We start from the raw sequence: 17,807 nt of genomic DNA, 5'->3' as shown, positions 1-17,807 counted from the left end.
ATGTTTTACCTTATCTTCAGATGTAGGCTTTTAAAATGGCAAAAATTCAAACTCACCTGTCTAACTTTTCTGAGAAACAGAACAAAAGTGAGTAAGCTTTAGATCCAAAGCTCCATAGCCTGGAGAAGATCTAAGATGAATGTTGCACTGTTAAACGTTCTGTTTTCACTGCACACCTGAGTTTTGAACCGACTCATAAATCATTAGCATTCCTTGCTGTTCATTGTCTTAAATATTTTGGATGGTTTTCTTGTGTTCCTGTGACCCGTAATTACTCCAACACAACTGCCAAGCATTTCTGCCTGGAGGAGGGACAAACTACAAGTCTAGCAAACAAACATTCTTCTAAAGCAATTGCATCCACTGCAAATGCTATTACAGTTAATTTAAAACCAAAAGTTTGAATTGCAGTAGCTGAAAGTTTGAGGGCCTCGCAAGCTTAGTGCCATCTTTTGTTGAAACATGCATCATCTGCTGGTTATTAATGTAAACAGTGTTCGTATTGTCAGTAAATTAATGGATGTAGCTATTTGCCTGCAGAAAGCTTCTATTGAATAAAACTGCTTACCTAATTTGTATCTAACAGTTGAAACAAGGAACTGAAAACTGCTTTTCCTCATGTTTGATAGGAAAATCAGCCATACCAGTTATGAGATTTTGATGTTAATTTAGTAAATATTTTTTTCTGTTAATTACCCTCGCCATGTCCTTCACTTCTTGATTTAAACAGGCTTGGGATGGCTAACGTAGCAGTCTAGTGGATTCAGTTGTTTTCAGTTCATTTTGTTTGTTAAAGACTTTGTGCACTTTAAATCTTGCTGACAGCCTTATATTCTGAAAGGCAGAGCTATTCACAATCTGAAATAAATCTGGTACGGTGGAAGAAAGTTCCTAAATTTACCGTGACACTGAAATGACTTGTGTTTGTATGTACACTAAAATAATAATTTCTTCACTCAGTAACAAAACCAACGTACTTTAAAGGAAAACAAAAGGCTACAGTTACCTGAGAAATATTTCTTCTTGCTAACAATGGGTGTCAGCACCTGTTCAGTCATACAGCAGTTAACAAACAACTGGTTTATATTTTCCGTTATGGAGGAAAGAAAAAAGAAAAAAAAAATCTTTAACCACCATTTCCTACAACATCACTATTTGGTCTATTGTGGTCTGTATTTCTGTCATATTCCTAGAACCTGTTCAACTTCATGGGGACCCTTGTAAAATAATAATAATAATAAAATAAAAAATCTATAGTATGGCCCAAATGTAGCAAGTAGCATTACTTGGTGAGTTCTTGTTTAATGTGTTTTTTCGGTTTTGTTTGTTTTGAGGGGGAATACAAATATTATTTACCTATAACTGCTTTGTTTTATCTGGATTTAATTGCATTTACATTCAAATTCTGTTGCACAATCTAGCAGATATATTGCAAAATTGGGAGTAAAAGAAGTACATATCAGAACCCATACTTAGGATTTATTCATAATGTATAGTTGTGTTGTATTCTGAATGATCTGGAAGCACTAGAAACATTTAACCTTCTTAGCCCGATGCTCTATACCTGCACCCCCTTATTTTCTCTTACTACCCTCGGTTTTGAGGGACATTCAGCAAGCTACACCATTTCCCTGCTGTTTCTAGGAAAAAAAAAAAAAAAAAAAAAAAAAAACAGGAAGAGAAAAAAGAAGTCGGGTGGTAAAGTGAGATGCAATAATGGCCATTATTTAACTAGGATGCCAAGTCTCCCTTACCTGTCAAAGAAACATAAGCACCTATGAGAATTAAAAACTTCAGAAAATGGGTGCCAGTCCTTGATTTTACCTAGATGTCTTTTTAAAAGTTATTCAACATTATGCTCAACTGTGGAGATAATTTTTCATTATGAAGCTATTGTATCATAACACCATTTAAAAAGCAACATAGCTGACATAGAAGAAAAGGTTATTAAGCACATTGAAGTAGTAATGCACAAGATTCTTAAAACTTGAATGTACCTGAATTCTGCTCTGCAGATCCGGGATTCATCCAGAGAACATTTAATGCCAGATTTTGTAGAATGGACAGCTAAGAACTTGGCAGACACTGCAAAATAATTTTTACATTGAATCTAGGTGTCCAAAAATTAAAATGTCTTCATCTGCTTCATCAATTAACCTTTGAAATATAGTACTGTAAGGAAACAGCACAAAAGTGCAAATTTATCTTAAGATTAGAGATGGTTTTGGAGCATGTTTTCTGCTGGTGCTCTGTGCTTAGTGCTGTGCTTAGACAAAGAGGAGATTTAAAAGGAGATGACCTGTATTGTCATCAGCATGGAATGATTTCCAGTAGCTGTGGAACAGATTAGGGTCATCAGCAGAGAGAACAGCAGAGCTTTAACAGCACAGCCCAATATGGCTTACACAAGCAGAGAAAGGAGATAAATCCACAGCTATCAAAGGTAGGAAGTATGATTGCTGATCAGTATGTTATATACCATAGTAACCATAATTCCATGTTTCTTGATAGTGTTGTTTCATAGGAAAATATGCAATAACCTTGGCATTTGAAATTAAAAGAGAAAGAGCACAGCAAAGAAATAATGGAATTTATAGTCAGATGGAAATCATGTTGATATTGGCTTTTCATTGTATTGCAATTTGCCTTAAGTATAATTTTGTTCTTCCCTGTACAATGCACTTCAAAAACTTTTAAGATTAAAGATAAAGTCAGTCACAAAATCATACAGTTGTTAAATAGTGAGGGATTTTTTTTAAGGGGTTAATTATTTTTCTTGCTTTATTATGAATACAGGACAGCAAACAAACCTGTACTCTCATCACAAACATGCATGGCAAGAAAGTGTCGTCTGCTTTGCCTTTTCATCTACATATGTAGTACTCTTAGAGTTACAGGCATAGTGCTTGAGCTCTAAAGTTACAGATACATTGTGAATAAACGTTCAAAGTGTATTCAAGAACTATTTCAGGTCTCATCATTGGCACGTAAGTAGCTTTTTTTAGTCTAGTAATTTTTGTGTTGTGCTAAATCCCCCCCAGTTTTAATATTTTCGTAGTAAAACATTATTTCTGTCAGCTGTCTGTTTCTGTTAGCTTCAGTCTGTTCAGCAGACACCTGCTTCAGTTAAGAGGTGACCTCAGTGGGAGTTTCACCCATGGCGATTATGTTAAATCCGTTATACATGCATCTGGACACCGGTTGCATAATAACATGAGCAAAGCTTGGGTATATTCACCTGAGAAAATGCAGCCTCCTGTCATGTGTATCTTTCACTTTCTTGGTCCACGAAATACTTTTGTGATAACTCTGAAGAATTTTATGTGTAGTCCTGTGCCTGTGCCTGGAAAGACAATGGCAGGATTCATGAGCTCTGCTTTGCAGCACAGTCTTGAGAAGAGAGAAGGCACCTGTAGATCAGCCTCTTTATCTATGCATACTGTAATTAATGTACTTTTATGAACTGAAATATAAGCTGTTGTTTCCTTTTTAATTAGCCTGCCTTCTATCAGAACTTCTCTTTAGATGTATTAATTCAAACTAAACACAAACTGAAAATTGCTATTATCGTAGCTCAGGTTTTATGTACAGAGATACAAGGGTACAAGATAAAAGTAGTAAAGTAAGAGTTCTCTTTACCTAAAAACCATGCAGCACTGATGTTACTGAACTGTGTATTTTTTAGTCACAGCATCAGTTTAGTGCACTGCTGGCTTCCAAAAAGAAATCCTGCACATGTTGTGGAGAAAAATACTGCTGTATTTGCCATTTGGTTAGTGTCTTCAGGAAGCTCCACATTTTTGACTTAGATATTATGAATCGGAAGCAATCTGTCATACCTTTATAGTCAGCAGTCAGGTTTGAATTGTAGCTGCCATGTGCATCAGTGCAGTTTTTGTTTTTGTTTTTCAATTTCTCTACATAACAAGTAAGCAGTGTGGTGTCTGAATATCCTACAGCACCTGGAAAAGAGAAAAATATTTTCCATTGCATTACCTAGCCATTATTTTATTTCAGACCTAAATATGTAGATGGTAAAACCTAATTGAGCAGGGAGAGACATGCCAAGACAAAAATGTCTCCTACTGCAGTTATTCTTCTGTATTTGTCCTTCTGTACCAGTGTTCTGTGAAGGAGTGATATTCTAAATAATTCTGCAAGCTCTTGTTACTGAAGTTGCCTGCACCAAAGCAGTATGTTTAGTTATTCTCAAAAGTGCTAGTATTTGCATTTCAATATACCTGTTGAGGTTGTTTTGACATGTTATTAGAGATCTTCAGTTAAACATACTTCTGATTTTAAACTGGTCACATTGTGAATTTATTTGACTTTTCAGTTCCATCTTTTCCATCTACCTGGACCCGCCTGGTCTCACTTTTTTGGCCTCCCTGGACCCCTCCAGTGTAAAGACTTCAGCCTCCTTGGAACGCTTTAAAATTCCCTTTTCAGATTCGTTGGATCTATCCAGTCTGAGCTCTTCATCCTCTGTGGACTTTTCCAGTCTCACTTCATCTTCTCTGGACCTTTCAAGTCTCACGTCTTCAGCCTCTTCAGACTTCTCCAGTACCTCCTCTTCAATCTCCTTAGAGCTCTCCAGTGTCTCCTCTTCAGATTCCTGGGAGCGCTCCAGTTTCACCTCTTCAGTTTCACTGGACCTACTGAGCCTCACCTCATCAGGCTCTCTGGACGTCTCTGGCGACAGTTCTTCAATCTCCTTAGATCTCTCAAGTCTCACCTCAGTAGCCTCCCCGGATTTCTCCAGTCCTGCTTCTTCACCCTCTCTAGACCTCTCCAGTCTCACTTCATCTTCTTCTCTAGACGTCTCCAGTCCCACCTCCTTGGCTTCCTTGGACGTTTCCTGTGAAATCCCTCCAACCTCCATACATGTCTCAGAACACACCTCCTCAACCTCTTCAGAATCCCTAGATTTCACGGATTTTAACTATTTCACATTTCAGGGTTCCTCTGAGTTATCCTCATCGAATGCTGAGGATGTTTCTAACCTCATCTCTACACCGTTTCTGGATGTCTCCAATCTCTCCTTTCGGGTCACTTCTTCCCTCACTTCCTCAATTCCTTTGGACATTTCTAATCTCACATCTTTAGTTCCCACAGACCTATCCACTCTCACATTTCTGGATGTTGCTAATCGCACCACCTCAGCTTCTCTTGATCTCTGCATCTAACCCTCTTATCATATCCTTTTTTCTCTTTGCACACTCTATACCTTTCCAAACTTTCCTCCTTTGTGACCTCTATTTAAGTTCCCTTTCCTATGCCTCTGAAAGTTCTTATATGAAGGAAGATTCAGGCTTTACAGATACATTCTAGCATTTAAACAGAACTGAAAGCAATCCTGTTTAAGCAGGCATGAAAACATATAATAATTATATATAATAAACATATAACATATAAAACATATAATAATTATAATGTATAATTCTGTAATGGTGCCTTGTTTACAGATGTATAAATATTAATATATACTCTGGAATTGTTGTAGAGCACAACTTCTGTCACTAATGTAATCTTCATTCTGTCTTGGTATGGTACCCCTCCCAGAAATTTAATTCATGCTGAATTTTTATTTTTCAATATCATTAAACAGTAAATACAGCTAAACATGGGAATAGTTGCACCCGGGTTGTGTGTATCTCTATTACGGATTTAAATCTGAGTGCATTGCTCAGAATTGCAAAGGCATCACGTGTTGGTATGGAGAGGGAAGATGAGTGGAAAAAGAAAATGGATTAAAAAGAGGAGCAGATGAGAGATGGGTGAGGAGAGAGATCAGAGAAGGTGGATGGGCAGTAGAAGGACATGTAGCTGGAAAAAAAGTGTCCATATTTGTTGCCTGGGCAGCCCATGATTATCTTATTTATAATTAATATCATTAATCTTATTTATAACTATTTTACCTAAGAAATCATCAGATATTACCACTAAAACAGCACTAGAATATAACATCCCTTTATACATAAAAGTAGTGTAGTTACTTGTGGCGCATCAAGTATGTTGCACAGGTAACAGAGATGGGCTTTTAAAAATCTTTGGTGCTTCCTTGTATCCTTCCTCTTGTAGCTAGTTGTTTTTTTGGGAAAAAAAAAAAAAAAAATAAAAAAGTGTTTTGTTTCAATGTATCACTGTCACCCTTTGTGTGTTGAAAGTTCTGCCTGCGATAACAAATATTTTTTAATGGATTTAATTATTACAAGTTGGAAAGCTTTGCTCCAATATGTCACCTATGTCTCAGAATTAGGAGAACATAAATGTCTTGAACAAAAAATAATTATGGAAATAAATGCATGCAATATGAAGTATTTTCTGCCTTGTTTTTACTAACTTTTTCTTTACAATTAAGTAGTAAAGACTGTAATACATGGATTTTAGAAATCAAGTCCAAATTCAATGGAGGCAAAGCTGTTTAGCAATTATAAAAATCACAAATTGTTTGTCTATGGGTCCAGATGGAAGGAACTGGTGTAATAAAATGCCCACCTTCAAAATGTCATCACAACTGGCACTGCAGAGTCATCTTCAGTAATCTCAGCAGAGAGATCAAATAGGCAAAGTAAGGAGAGGAAACTCTTTCTGTCTTCCTACTATTTCTTCTTGGATGCTGTGCCTACTAATTACATAGGGCAATCTCTTACTGGCTTATGCTATCCTGGAGACAGACGGCGATGTATCTGGTGGCTAATTGTTCTCTTTGTTCTGGTGGATCTATACTGTTAATATTAGTGTGTATAGCTTGTTAATTACAATGGTTCTGGAATAAGTAAGCTCTCCGATAAAGCTGAGAATTACTCTGTGCTTTAATAATCATCACGGTGTAGTGATGTGAAATCACTCCATGATTTCCAGGTATCTGCACTTCAGTGGATACCAAAACTGTCAGGAAGACACGAGGCCTCTGCACAAAGAGGCACAAAGCCACCAAGGTTTCCTCAGGACCTCTGTGGTCTCCAGAGGGGTCAGAAATATTTTGTGACGTGGTTTGGTTTGGGATGGGAAGAACAGAGAAGAGGTATGCATGCTTAAGTGCAAGGATTTAAAAAATAATAATAATCCAAAATTTTCCTTGCTTAAAACCTTAGCCATAATTACTCAAATTAACATTTCATTTAGAACCATGTTGATTGATTCCTTATGCAACTTGTTTTAAGTCTTCTTACAACTTTTTCCTTCTCATATATGGGAATGTCTGTTTTTCCATCAAGTAGTGAGAAAGGGATGATAGTGAACTAGCAGCTATGTTGTTTCTCATGAATCTATTTAGAGTAAATGATTAATACAATGTCAGGTGTGCGCAATGCCTTATGCCCACAAGAACCCCATGCCAAGGGGATCCCCATGTTCTAGGGGATAAAAGTGAACGTGGCAAAGCTTGGCCACAAGTGGCTTAACACTCCAACTCGAAAATTTATAAATAATTATAAAAATCATTGTGAATGCTTATAAATAATTTTCACCTTTACATTCGAGCTGCGGAAGCTGAGGCACTGACGACGGCAGACCCCCCCCCCCTTCTTCCCGCCCTTCACACCTCGCCTCAGCCGCGAGGCAGCTCCCGGGGGCCCCGCCCCCACCCTCGCGAGACCCCTCGAGGAGAAAGGGCGGGAGGCGCGTGCCGCATTCGGCCCTCTCATTGGCCGCCATCAGAGGAGAGGGACGGCGGCTACAGAGACTTCTCATTTACCATTGGTCAGCTTCCCTGAGGGAACTCGGAGTTTGATTGGGCAGAAGGCAATTCTCGCCCGCTGGTTGGCCAGAGGACGGCAGAGCGGTCTTTCCCCTTCCGGCGGGCGCTGACCTTGCTGGTGGCGGAGCGGCGGGCGCAGCCATGGTGGCGTACTGGCGGCAGGCCGGCCTCAGGTAGCGGGGCGGCGCGGGGGGACTTTGGGGCTCCTCCGCCCTCCCGTGCCCGCTCGGTTCTCACCTCGCCTCTCTCCCTCTCGCCAGCTACATCCGCTACTCGCAGATCTGCGCCCAGGCCGTCCGAGCGGCCATGAAGCCTCAGTACAAGGCCGAGGCGGAGAGGGCGGCGATGGCCACCGTGAAGACCGTGAAGCCCAAGAAGGAGTGAGAGGTGGGCGCCGGGTCGGCCGCTCGGGGCACGGCAGCGGAAGCCGCCCCGCGGCTTCGGGCTGCCCGTGGGAGATAAGCCCGGCGCTCGGGTGCAGAGCGGGGTGGCGGCTGACGGTGCCTGTGGTGCCTGTGTTCTCACCTGGGGGAAGGAAAGGGCTCCCCGTCCTTAGTGCAGCGAGCTGGGGCCGTGCCGTCAGGCTCTGGTTTGAATGTTTGGGTCTTGGTCAAAGCTGTTACAGACTGCGGTAAAACAGCTGTGTCCTTGTAAGAGGTGAGAGCTCTGAACACCCTGGCTTTGCCAGGCCAGACACAGCCTCGCAGGGGACCACTTCTGCTCAGTATGCTGAGTAGAAGTTAACCTTGAGTAAATCCTAATCTGTGTAAGGGTCAGCTGGTACCTGTGAGAGGTGGGTGCTGCTTGTACCTGCATTTGTGATGTTGCGTACATCGTGAGCAGCTGAAATCTCTTCTGGGCGCTGCCTCAAGCAGCAGTAGATAATGTCACTAGGAAGGATTGCTTTATGACTAGGACTGTTAGGTGCATAAGAACAATCTGTCCCAGTAAAGGTGAACTGTGTACCGTAACGTTACCGTAACTATGTTAGCAGAGACAGTAACATTGTGGAAATGGTTGAGATGTCTCTGTAAGATGCTTGATCAGCATACTTGTAAATGACAACAAGACTGTCTTTAAAAATAAACCTCTGAAGGAAGATCTCCAGTTAATATGGTTGGCAAAAGCCACATGGAGACTTTGTTTTGCATAAGAAGTTGTTTTAAGCATAATCAGGAATTAGTTTATTTGATGTCCTGAAAAATAGGCTGTCGTACCATGAATGTAGGACAGCTTCTAACCCTGAGGTTAACTATTATTAACTTGTGTGAAATCTACCTTGAACGTGTTTTCTCATTCTTCAATCAAGTGACTTGTATTTTAAATCTCTCCTAGGAACTGATCTGTGGCGAATACTGTAACAGCAAACTGCAAGCTGTAGGCAGGCTCGAGACTGCAATACAATGTCATCGTGTTAACTGTAAAACTTGCCTGTGTGTACATCAGCACGCTAATAAATGTCACTTGTGGTTAAACAAATGAATGTGTGGCAACTGTTGTTCCTCTGTGCTCCCTTTTACAGAGACATCTTGAGTTAAGAGACTTTATCAGACTCTACCATTCAGCAGCAACAGGTGTTTATTTTTAAGTCAGATCTCTTGGTTTTCAGGTATATCAATGAGCGAGATGTAGCTGCCATTTAAAGCTTTTTTCTTTACATCATTTCATGATTAATGAATATTTTGCGGAATTAATCATTTAGAACGTATGTCAGCAAAGAACGGAAGCAACGTAACTTCAGAACTGTAATCAAAAATCTATCTGTCAGTTCTGTCCCATTGCTGGAAGTGGTACGCTGTTGTCTTTAAAGTTCTCCCACTGGGGAGGTCATCTTCCATGTGTGCTCAAAACAAACTAATTCAGTGAAAATCACTTTCATGAGGTGTAAGTTGAAGACAAAACTGCAAGTGGAATACTTCTCTGGGGATGTGCATGCTTAATGTCCCACTGTAGAGGAAGGAAGACAATACACTGACATAACTGGCATCAGGTTTGTGTTCACCTAGATGCTGTTATCATCACTGTAATACAAATGACCCAAAGTAAAACATGAGCCATTGCTTTCTGCAGAGTATAACAAACTCTCCCAGGAGTATTAAAAAGTGCTTTTTTGTGTAAAAACTTTTAAATATATTTTAATCCTTATAAAAATAAATCACTATCAAATCTTTCAAGTATTATTTTGTAGTATTGGTATATGTTTTTATTTTAAAGAATATTTTACATACAGTGTTAAGTAGATGGCTGTGAAGGACATAAAACTTTTCTGTCAAGGTATTATTTAATGATTGCTGTTGAACTTACGTCTAGCTGCAAACCATTCCGTCTGTTTTGCTGTACTGAATGATAGGAAGAAAACTTACAATAGGGGGGGGGGGGGGGGAGAGAATACCACACCAAAATACAGCGTTCACAGTTTTGTATGCTAGTATGACTCAAGCTATAGTTTGAAAGGGAAACATCACACAACGATGAGTACAAGCTCTGCAATAATATAGACCACTGATGTTACAGAACTATTAAAAAAAAAGTCCGTATTTACTCTTGTCCATCTCTGTTTTTCTCCCTTCCCCATGCAACTTGAACTTCAATGTCTCTAGATGAAGATGTGTCTACAGAGTGCATAATAAAACAGATTTAAAGGTTTTACAGATGTGTATGTGTTCCTAAAACAGTAGCAAGTTCATAAACAAGATATGGACTGTGGTTACCTGAAAATAAATAAATGTGATGAGTTGATAGCATATTTTGCTGTTGCTTATGATCCTGATAGATACATGCATGTACATACACAGACTCTATATTACATTGTGTCAAGCAATAATATTCAGACAGTGAATACATTTACAGGAAAGGCTGTTATGAGGGTACTTGCCTTCATAGTGGATCTGCTTTGGAGATTCAGTGTCAACAGTTGTTTAGGAAAGTAAAGCATAACTGCTGTTAATTTTAAAAGCATCGTATTGTAATACTGGATATACTTTGGCCAGATACAGAGGAAAAAATCTAAGTGTTATTTTTGGCATGCAGTTGATGACTACTGCTTTTTCTTTAGTGAATGACAACGGGCTTATCTGGAGAATGTTTTCATGTTGTCGTTGTTCTTATGTTTCCTTTTCTGGACTAGCTTCCGCTTCTACCTCTTCATATTCCTCAACATCTGCAGTGGCATCTTGGTACTGTTGGTACTCAGAAACAAGGTCGTTGGTGTTTCCCTCTGCTTCAGAAAACTCCATCTCATCCATGCCTTCACCAGTATACCAGTGGAGAAAGGCTTTTCTTCTGAACATAGCTGAGAACTGTTCAGAAACCCTGATGAAGAGCTCCTGGATGGCTGTGTTATTGCCAATAAAGGTAGCTGCCATCTTCAGTCCTCGCGGCGGTATGTCACACACAGCCACTTTGACATTGTTAGGGATCCACTCCACAAAGTAGGAGCTGTTCTTGGTCTGGACAGCCAGCAACTGTTCGTCCACTTCTCTGGTAGACATTCGGCCTCTGAAGATGCAAGCCACAGTCAAGTAACGCCCACGACGGGGGTCACAGGCTGCCATCATGTTGCGTGCATCAAACATTTGTTGAGTAAGCTCTGGCACCGAGAGGGCTCTGTACTGTTGGCTACCTCGAGCCGTCAGTGGAGCAAAGCCTGGCATGAAGAAATGCAGGCGAGGAAAGGGCACCATGTTAACAGCCAGCTTCCGCAGGTCTGCGTTCAGCTGGCCAGGAAAACGGAGCGAGGTTGTGACACCGCTCATCGTTAGGGACACTAAGTGATTGAGGTCACCATAGGTGGGATTGGTGAGCTTTAAAGTTCTGAAACATATATCGTACAGCGCTTCGTTGTCAATGCAAAAGGTTTCATCTGTATTCTCTATTAGCTGGTGGATGGAGAGGATGGCATTGTACGGCTCTACGACTGTGTCGGATACTTTGGGGGAAGGCACAACACTGAAGGTGTTCATAATCCTGTCCGGATATTCTTCTCTGATTTTGTTGATGAGGAGTGTGCCCATACCCGAGCCTGTACCACCTCCAAGTGAATGGATGAGCTGGAATCCCTGAAGGCAGTCACAGCTCTCACACTCGTTCCTGACCACATCCATGACATTTTCAATCAGTTCAGCTCCCTCTGTGTAATGGCCCTTAGCCCAGTTGTTTCCAGCACCTGAATTACCTGTAAACAGAATTACAGACAGAACAACCACAAAATTAACGAGCAATTTTTAAAGGCTACAAGGCTGAGGTTAAAAGGCTAGTTTGAGACAGTTGGCCCCACTTACTTTGCTGTACATACCATGAATAAAATTGTCAGGTCGAAATAGCGGGCCTATTTTGCTGGAGCGTACACTGTCCATTGTACCAGGTTCCAGGTCCACCAAGATAGAACGGGGCACGTATTTATGGGCTGGAAAAAAAGAAAATGACCAACTACCGTTAGAAAACAGACAGGCTTATAACCTACTCTGAAAAAATCCAACACACCTACAGGTTTGGGGTGGTGATGGTGTTGTTTGGTGGTGGTGGTGGTTTTTGGTTTTTGGTTTTTAAATTCTATTACTTATTTTAACCTTCATTTTCTCCCTGTAAATTGTTGACATCCTAACAGCACTGTGCACTTACAGTAAGCCTCGTTGAAGTACACATTAATTCGCTCAAGCTGCAGTGATGCATCCCCACGGTAGTTTCCAGCGATATCAATTCCATGTTCATCACTTATCACCTCCCAGAACTGAAAAGAGATTCAATACAGTCGTCATGATTTTTTTTTTCCCAACACAAGGTGTCCAGCAGCAACTCTCATGCCAGTGACTCCACACAAAGGAGGAACTGCGGCTGAAGTGAGGGATGATTTGCCATGTACGGGTTAGACTGCAGAGGGTGGAAGAGCAATTTCAGTACAACCAGCTGAATGAAATGCAAAGGAGCCCATCAGAGCGGAGGGCTTCCTCTCCTCCTCTCCCTCCCAGTAAATTCAAGGGGCGAGTTCAGTAGACCATTTATGCTGATTAGACATTGCCTGTGCACTAGTAGGTGGAGGCCTTCCGTTTGTTGCCTCTCTAGTAAAGGAAAATTGATACTAGTTTAAATAGCACAGAATTAATACTAGTTTAAATGACACGGGTACTGTTTGGTATAAATATAACAAAAGCCTGTGTTGGGCTGGGGGAGGTGTGTGCTTTGAGGCATGTGGCACGGCAACACCAGCTCAGCCAAGTCTGCATGGGAGCAGTGCTTTCTGCAAGCAGATACTGGGCCTGGATGTCCTATCTTGACATTCATATGGGTGTCTTGTACTGGGGCGCTTATCAAGGCAGCTGCCACGGCAGTGTTAATGCAGACACACCCAGCCAATATAATGAGCAGGCTATTTTAATTTTAAAGGTCTTTTGGGTTAGCAACCATTTCAGCTCTACAACTACAACATTGCCAACACGCGCATGGTATATTTATGTGCATGTGTGCTTTTATACTGGTCCTATTAGACGTTAAGTGGTTTCCAGGACAGATACAACAGCAAAATTATAAAACTTTCAGTATTCACACTGGCTGCATTCAAACTGTTTGGGGCTAAGCATTACATTTCCTGGCCATCCACAGCTTCGTGTGTCAATAGAAGAAACCAAGGTGATGTTTGTGGTAGCGAGAAATGGAGGAAGAACAGAATGGAACACTCCTTCAGCTAGCATGTGTCTTCAAACACCCCCAGCCCCAAATTAACCCAGATACTTTTTTTTTTTTTAGCTTCTTACTAAGTAAACACAAAGAGTGTTATGGACACTGTACAGAAAAAGAATGTTTTTTTAATTATTATTTTTATCCTGGCGCACAAAGTCAGCAATGACTGTAGCATACCATTGTTTAAACTACACAGATGCACTCCAAATGACATGACTGTCTCTCACAGGAGGCCAGTTAGGCAGGAATCCTTAACTTAACTTAGAAAAGCCTAATTGTTCACTGACAGCACAGGTCTTTCAGTTGACTAATACCATCCCATATTAATGATTATTATGTGGCAGAGTTAGTGCTGTGTCTGAACTTAAGCACTGGCATAACAAACTTGCAGTTGTGAAGTTGTTGGCTCCTTCACTTGTCCTGGTATTTTGCAGACTGGATTTTAATGCCCCTGAGTCCCAGCAGGAATGCTCTGAAGCACTTAGAATCTCTGTGCCATAGTTATTGCAGATATAAGACCATTCTCATATTATTATTAGTTTTACAGTTTTTGCAGAATGAAACCATTCTTTGACAGTCTTAAGATCAACCTCTGCATGAGGAGCATGTCCGTCTTACAACTTTCACATCAAAACACTCATAAACATGGCTGGCATGCCATGCATCCTATCATTGAGTCAACAAAGTAATTGTCCCTCCTTCTAAGTCCCCATCTGTTAATGGTGTTTGACCTGGTACTGATGACTGCACTTACTCCTAAGGACCAAAATTGAAAGGAGACCTTACCTTTGCTCCAATTTGGTTTCCACACTGGCCAATCTGAAGATGCACGATTTCACGCATTTTGTGCAGCTTAGACCTGTTGGTAGCTACAGCCCAGCACAGGACTTCTAGCTGCAGTCCCTAGAGCAAGCCCTCTTTCTGCTGCTCTATCAGCTACACCCAGCACAGTCCGCCCCAAGGGGCCTTTTTATACTGGTGAGATTGTCACTCACCCAGCAAGGGGAGTAGCCAACTCCTCACAAGTGGCACATGAAATTTGTCACAAAAAGGCAAAGTACATATTCACTGCCCCCGGATAGGGTATAAGAGCACAGGTACATTGCTGAGAGTAGTTTGGAAGAGCAAATTGTATCTCGTACACTGAACACACCTGGACACTTAGAATTAATTGTAGTTCTTTATGCAGCAGTGTGATTCAAAGCTCTGTGCATGTTGTATTTTTGTTTCATTATTTTGTGCATAATATGTGCATAATGTATGTATATATATATTATTTTCTGTATTTATATATAGAGAGAAATAGTAGAGCCAAAAATGAGCAACGTTAGTCACCTGTCACATAATTTAAATTTTACACATCATAAGAGTCAAACAGGACAACATCCATAATCAAAACAATAACAACTTCTGAACATTAACTTCCTATAATGGCAATATTCAGCGCACTGCCAGGGAAGCTTGAAGTTCACTGATAAGCATCATTTTTATGAAGGAGGGGGACAGGGACAGTAACAAAAAATACTTTGTAAGATGTAAATATATGATATATGTTCCTTAAACATTTAATAAGAAGCCATAAATTTCAGCCAGTCTGAGAACTGAATCACTTTGTGACTAACTTGCACAGATGCGCTCTCTCTCTCCCTCCTCTCTCCTGCCACTAAGCGTAGTATATCTAGTGACATATTTCTCATTGTCTTGTATCTGAGACGAAGTATTTCAGAATTTTCCAGGAAAATGCTAGAGGTGAAATCCCACTTCCAGTGCAGTTAACTATAATGCCCGCTGTGTGAAATGTGTCACTGCATTAAAGGAAATAACGCAAGCCTGAGCAAAACATTGCACAGTTGTGTTGCCTGCTGATAAACAGGGCTAATATCACTGCGCAACAGAACCCCAGAACGGACAGCCTTCTGGAAGCTTGTAGGAGTTTTATTATGTCAGACGACTGCCAGTGCTTTGCAAGTTTTCTTTTTAAGGCTAGGATGAGAAACTAGAATTAGGAAAGCATCTTTAATTATTTTGTATAAAAAAAGGACACTGCAAAGACTTGACTCATTAGAAGTAACTACTGCTTTTCCAATATTATGGGTTGCTAGAGATAAGGAATCTATAAGCTTCCATATTGTTACAAAACAAAAATCAGCTTATTCCAGACTTCCCCACCACAGATCACTTCCACTTTTTTCTACCAGCCAATGAAGGAACAGACAAGTGCTCCTAAGACAAAGTTTAGTACCACATCCACATCACAAAAAGTAGCTAGACACTGTCACCCTCTGCAAAGCTATTAACTGTCCTCAATAGGGAGCACTAATAGCAAGATTTACAGTTCAGGCATATTAATTTTGTTTCTTTAGAACATGGTAATTTTATCATTTTCCAGAAAATAAGTATTCTCTAAACAGTTTAGTTTCCATCACAAGACAACACAGCAGTTGTGTTCAAAATTGCTGTATTGTAAGTATTTTCTAATGCAAAATTCTGAAAAGATTATTTGGAGATTTGCTTTGAAAAGCATGTACTTTTTATTCATATACATTTCTTGTTTGTTTTCACAGAATCACTGAGTATCCCGAGTTGGAAGGGACCTACAAGGATCATTGAGTCCAACTCCTGGGTCCACATAGGGCCATTGAAAAACCAAACCATGTGTCTGAGAGCCATGTCCAAACACTTCTTGAGTACCAACAGGCTCAGTGCTGTGACCACTGCCATGGGGAGCCTGTTCCAGTGCCTGAGCACCCTCACAGGGCAGAACCTTTTCCTAACACCCAGCCTGAACCACCCTGATGCAGCCTCATGCTCTTCTGTACAATTCCAAATTGTGTACTCAACCGCTACATTCTGAATGGGAGCTGCAGTGACACAGTGTGTCTGACAGCTACTGATAGAAAAAAAAAAAAAAAAAAAAAAAAAAAGCCACTTAAAATAGCCAATCTATTAATTTGCAATAGCCACAATTTATGAAGAAGCTGAAGATTTGATAATTTGTTGTCCAAAATATTTGGCAAAATAATTTCAAAAATAAAAATATTTAGAGCATTTCACAAGGGAAAAAAAAAAAAAAAAAAAAAAAAAGGAAGTGAAAAAATACGCAATCGCTAAACATTGTTTTTTCTCTTGCTAAAAATAGCTCCTGGAATCATGTGCCTTCTCTGAAGCATTTCCTAATACAGTCTTTAAAATTATTGCATGACACAAAGTCCCTTACTGCTTTGTGAAGGTGGTTGGTGCCTCTTTTTTCCTTGCCTCTCCTAAACGCATTGCTGTGAACCCCCAGGTCTTTCTTTATACCAAACTTGGCCTATGGAAAGCATGTTTTTGTGTAGATTTTGTTTGTTTGCAGGTCTGCCATCCTTCATCTCAAGACGAAGAAAAACAGCCAATGAAGGAAACCTCAAGCCTGCTAACTGCGCAAGAACACTTCCCAGGCATGGCCATTATACATGTGCTGCTGTTGATTAGCAGTGTGTGTCTCAAGAGAAAGAGGAGGATGTGGCAGAAGGGTTGGCTTCGAGCACCTTTCGGCATAGAGGCGATTAGGGGCAGCCTGGCACTGGGCAAACTCCTACCCGCCTGCCCTGCAGCATCTGTTATCAGCCTGCCCACTGCTTCCACTGCCCTCAGAGTGGGCCTGGGATACCAAAGCCCTGGAGATGGGTGTAAGACCACAAACAAGTGTGTTTTTTGGTTGCTGGGCTGGGGTTTTTGTTTCTGTTTTGTTTTGTTTGCTTGCTTGTACCAACACAGTACACATTAGCAACAAATACTCCTGTGCAAGGGCCTGTATTCCTCTCTAAACTCTAGTATAAGAGGGCTTAAAAATTCAAAACTTGCGACTACAGAACTAAAAAACAAACAAAACCTACCTGCCTGCTCTACGTAATCACACAGTTGCTGGTTACAGCCATACATGACACTGATGTATCAGGCTGAAGGCAAAGAAGCCTGGATCCCGTTCACACAGGGCCTGCATGTCGCAGGTACAGGTCCCCATGTCACAAACAGCACATTGATAGCCACTGTATGTATTGACTCATGGCACTATTTTAACAGCTTTTAATTTGTGTGTGCACGTGCTTGTTTTAAACCAAAATTACTCGATTTTAAGCGTGAGACAGAGACCTTCCAGCAGCACCAGAGGGAAGCCAACACAGCACACCAGACGAGTGGGCTGCTGGGCTGCGGCTGCCCTGATCCAGAGCCAGGGAGCAGAGCGGGCCCGGCCAGTTGAGCTCTCATTACATTCGCTCCTTCTCCCCTCAGAAATTAATTACACCCCTCAGAAATTAATTACACGCTCTTCGACAGGCTTCCACGCCCCGCCACCACCGAGCCCAGCGCTAGGGGCTCCCTCCCCTCAGCGGCTCCCCGGGGCCAGCCGGCCGGGCCCGCCCACGGCAAGGCCCCTCCCGCCGCCCTT

General features: G+C 41.1%; 2 protein-coding genes across 2 annotated transcripts; one reads left to right on the top strand and one right to left on the bottom strand.

The window, feature by feature from the left end:
• The first annotated feature begins 7,717 nt into the window (after positions 1-7,717).
• On the top strand, positions 7,718-9,181 carry ATP5F1E (ATP synthase F1 subunit epsilon). Its single transcript, XM_035343700.1, has 4 exons — positions 7,718-7,875; positions 7,963-8,124; positions 8,156-8,177; positions 9,038-9,181. Exons 1-2 carry the CDS (start codon positions 7,844-7,846, stop codon positions 8,084-8,086), a joined length of 156 nt encoding a protein of 51 aa, XP_035199591.1. The 5' UTR covers positions 7,718-7,843; the 3' UTR covers positions 8,087-8,124; positions 8,156-8,177; positions 9,038-9,181.
• A 1,614-nt stretch (positions 9,182-10,795) lies between these two features.
• Positions 10,796-14,308, bottom strand: TUBB1 (tubulin beta 1 class VI). Its single transcript, XM_035343697.1, has 4 exons — positions 14,165-14,308; positions 12,323-12,431; positions 11,997-12,107; positions 10,796-11,876 (listed from the first exon to the last, which is right to left on the bottom strand). The coding sequence occupies exons 1-4, from the start codon at positions 14,219-14,221 to the stop codon at positions 10,807-10,809; spliced, it is 1,347 nt and encodes a 448-aa protein (XP_035199588.1). The 5' UTR covers positions 14,222-14,308; the 3' UTR covers positions 10,796-10,806.
• Between the last annotated feature and the right edge of the window lie 3,499 nt (positions 14,309-17,807).

The sequence above is a fragment of the Oxyura jamaicensis genome, chromosome 20 (assembly GCF_011077185.1).
Source record: "Oxyura jamaicensis isolate SHBP4307 breed ruddy duck chromosome 20, BPBGC_Ojam_1.0, whole genome shotgun sequence".
In the NCBI taxonomy this organism is placed as follows: Eukaryota; Metazoa; Chordata; class Aves; order Anseriformes; family Anatidae; genus Oxyura; species Oxyura jamaicensis.
Note: the sequence above shows the minus strand (reverse complement) of the source record. Positions and strands in the feature narration are given on the sequence as shown.

Coding starts and splice junctions, on each gene's coding strand:
- TUBB1 (XM_035343697.1), bottom strand. CDS start 14,221: ATGCGTGAAATCGTGCATCTTCAGATTGGCCAGTGTGGAAACCAAATT. Junction 12,108..12,322: donor GTACTTCAACGAGGCTTACT/GTAAGTGCACAG, acceptor CTTTTTTTCCAG/CCCATAAATACGTGCCCCGT. Junction 11,877..11,996: donor ACCTGACAATTTTATTCATG/GTATGTACAGCA, acceptor TTCTGTTTACAG/GTAATTCAGGTGCTGGAAAC.
- ATP5F1E (XM_035343700.1), top strand. CDS start 7,844: ATGGTGGCGTACTGGCGGCAGGCCGGCCTCAG. Junction 7,876..7,962: donor TGGCGGCAGGCCGGCCTCAG/GTAGCGGGGCGG, acceptor CCCTCTCGCCAG/CTACATCCGCTACTCGCAGA.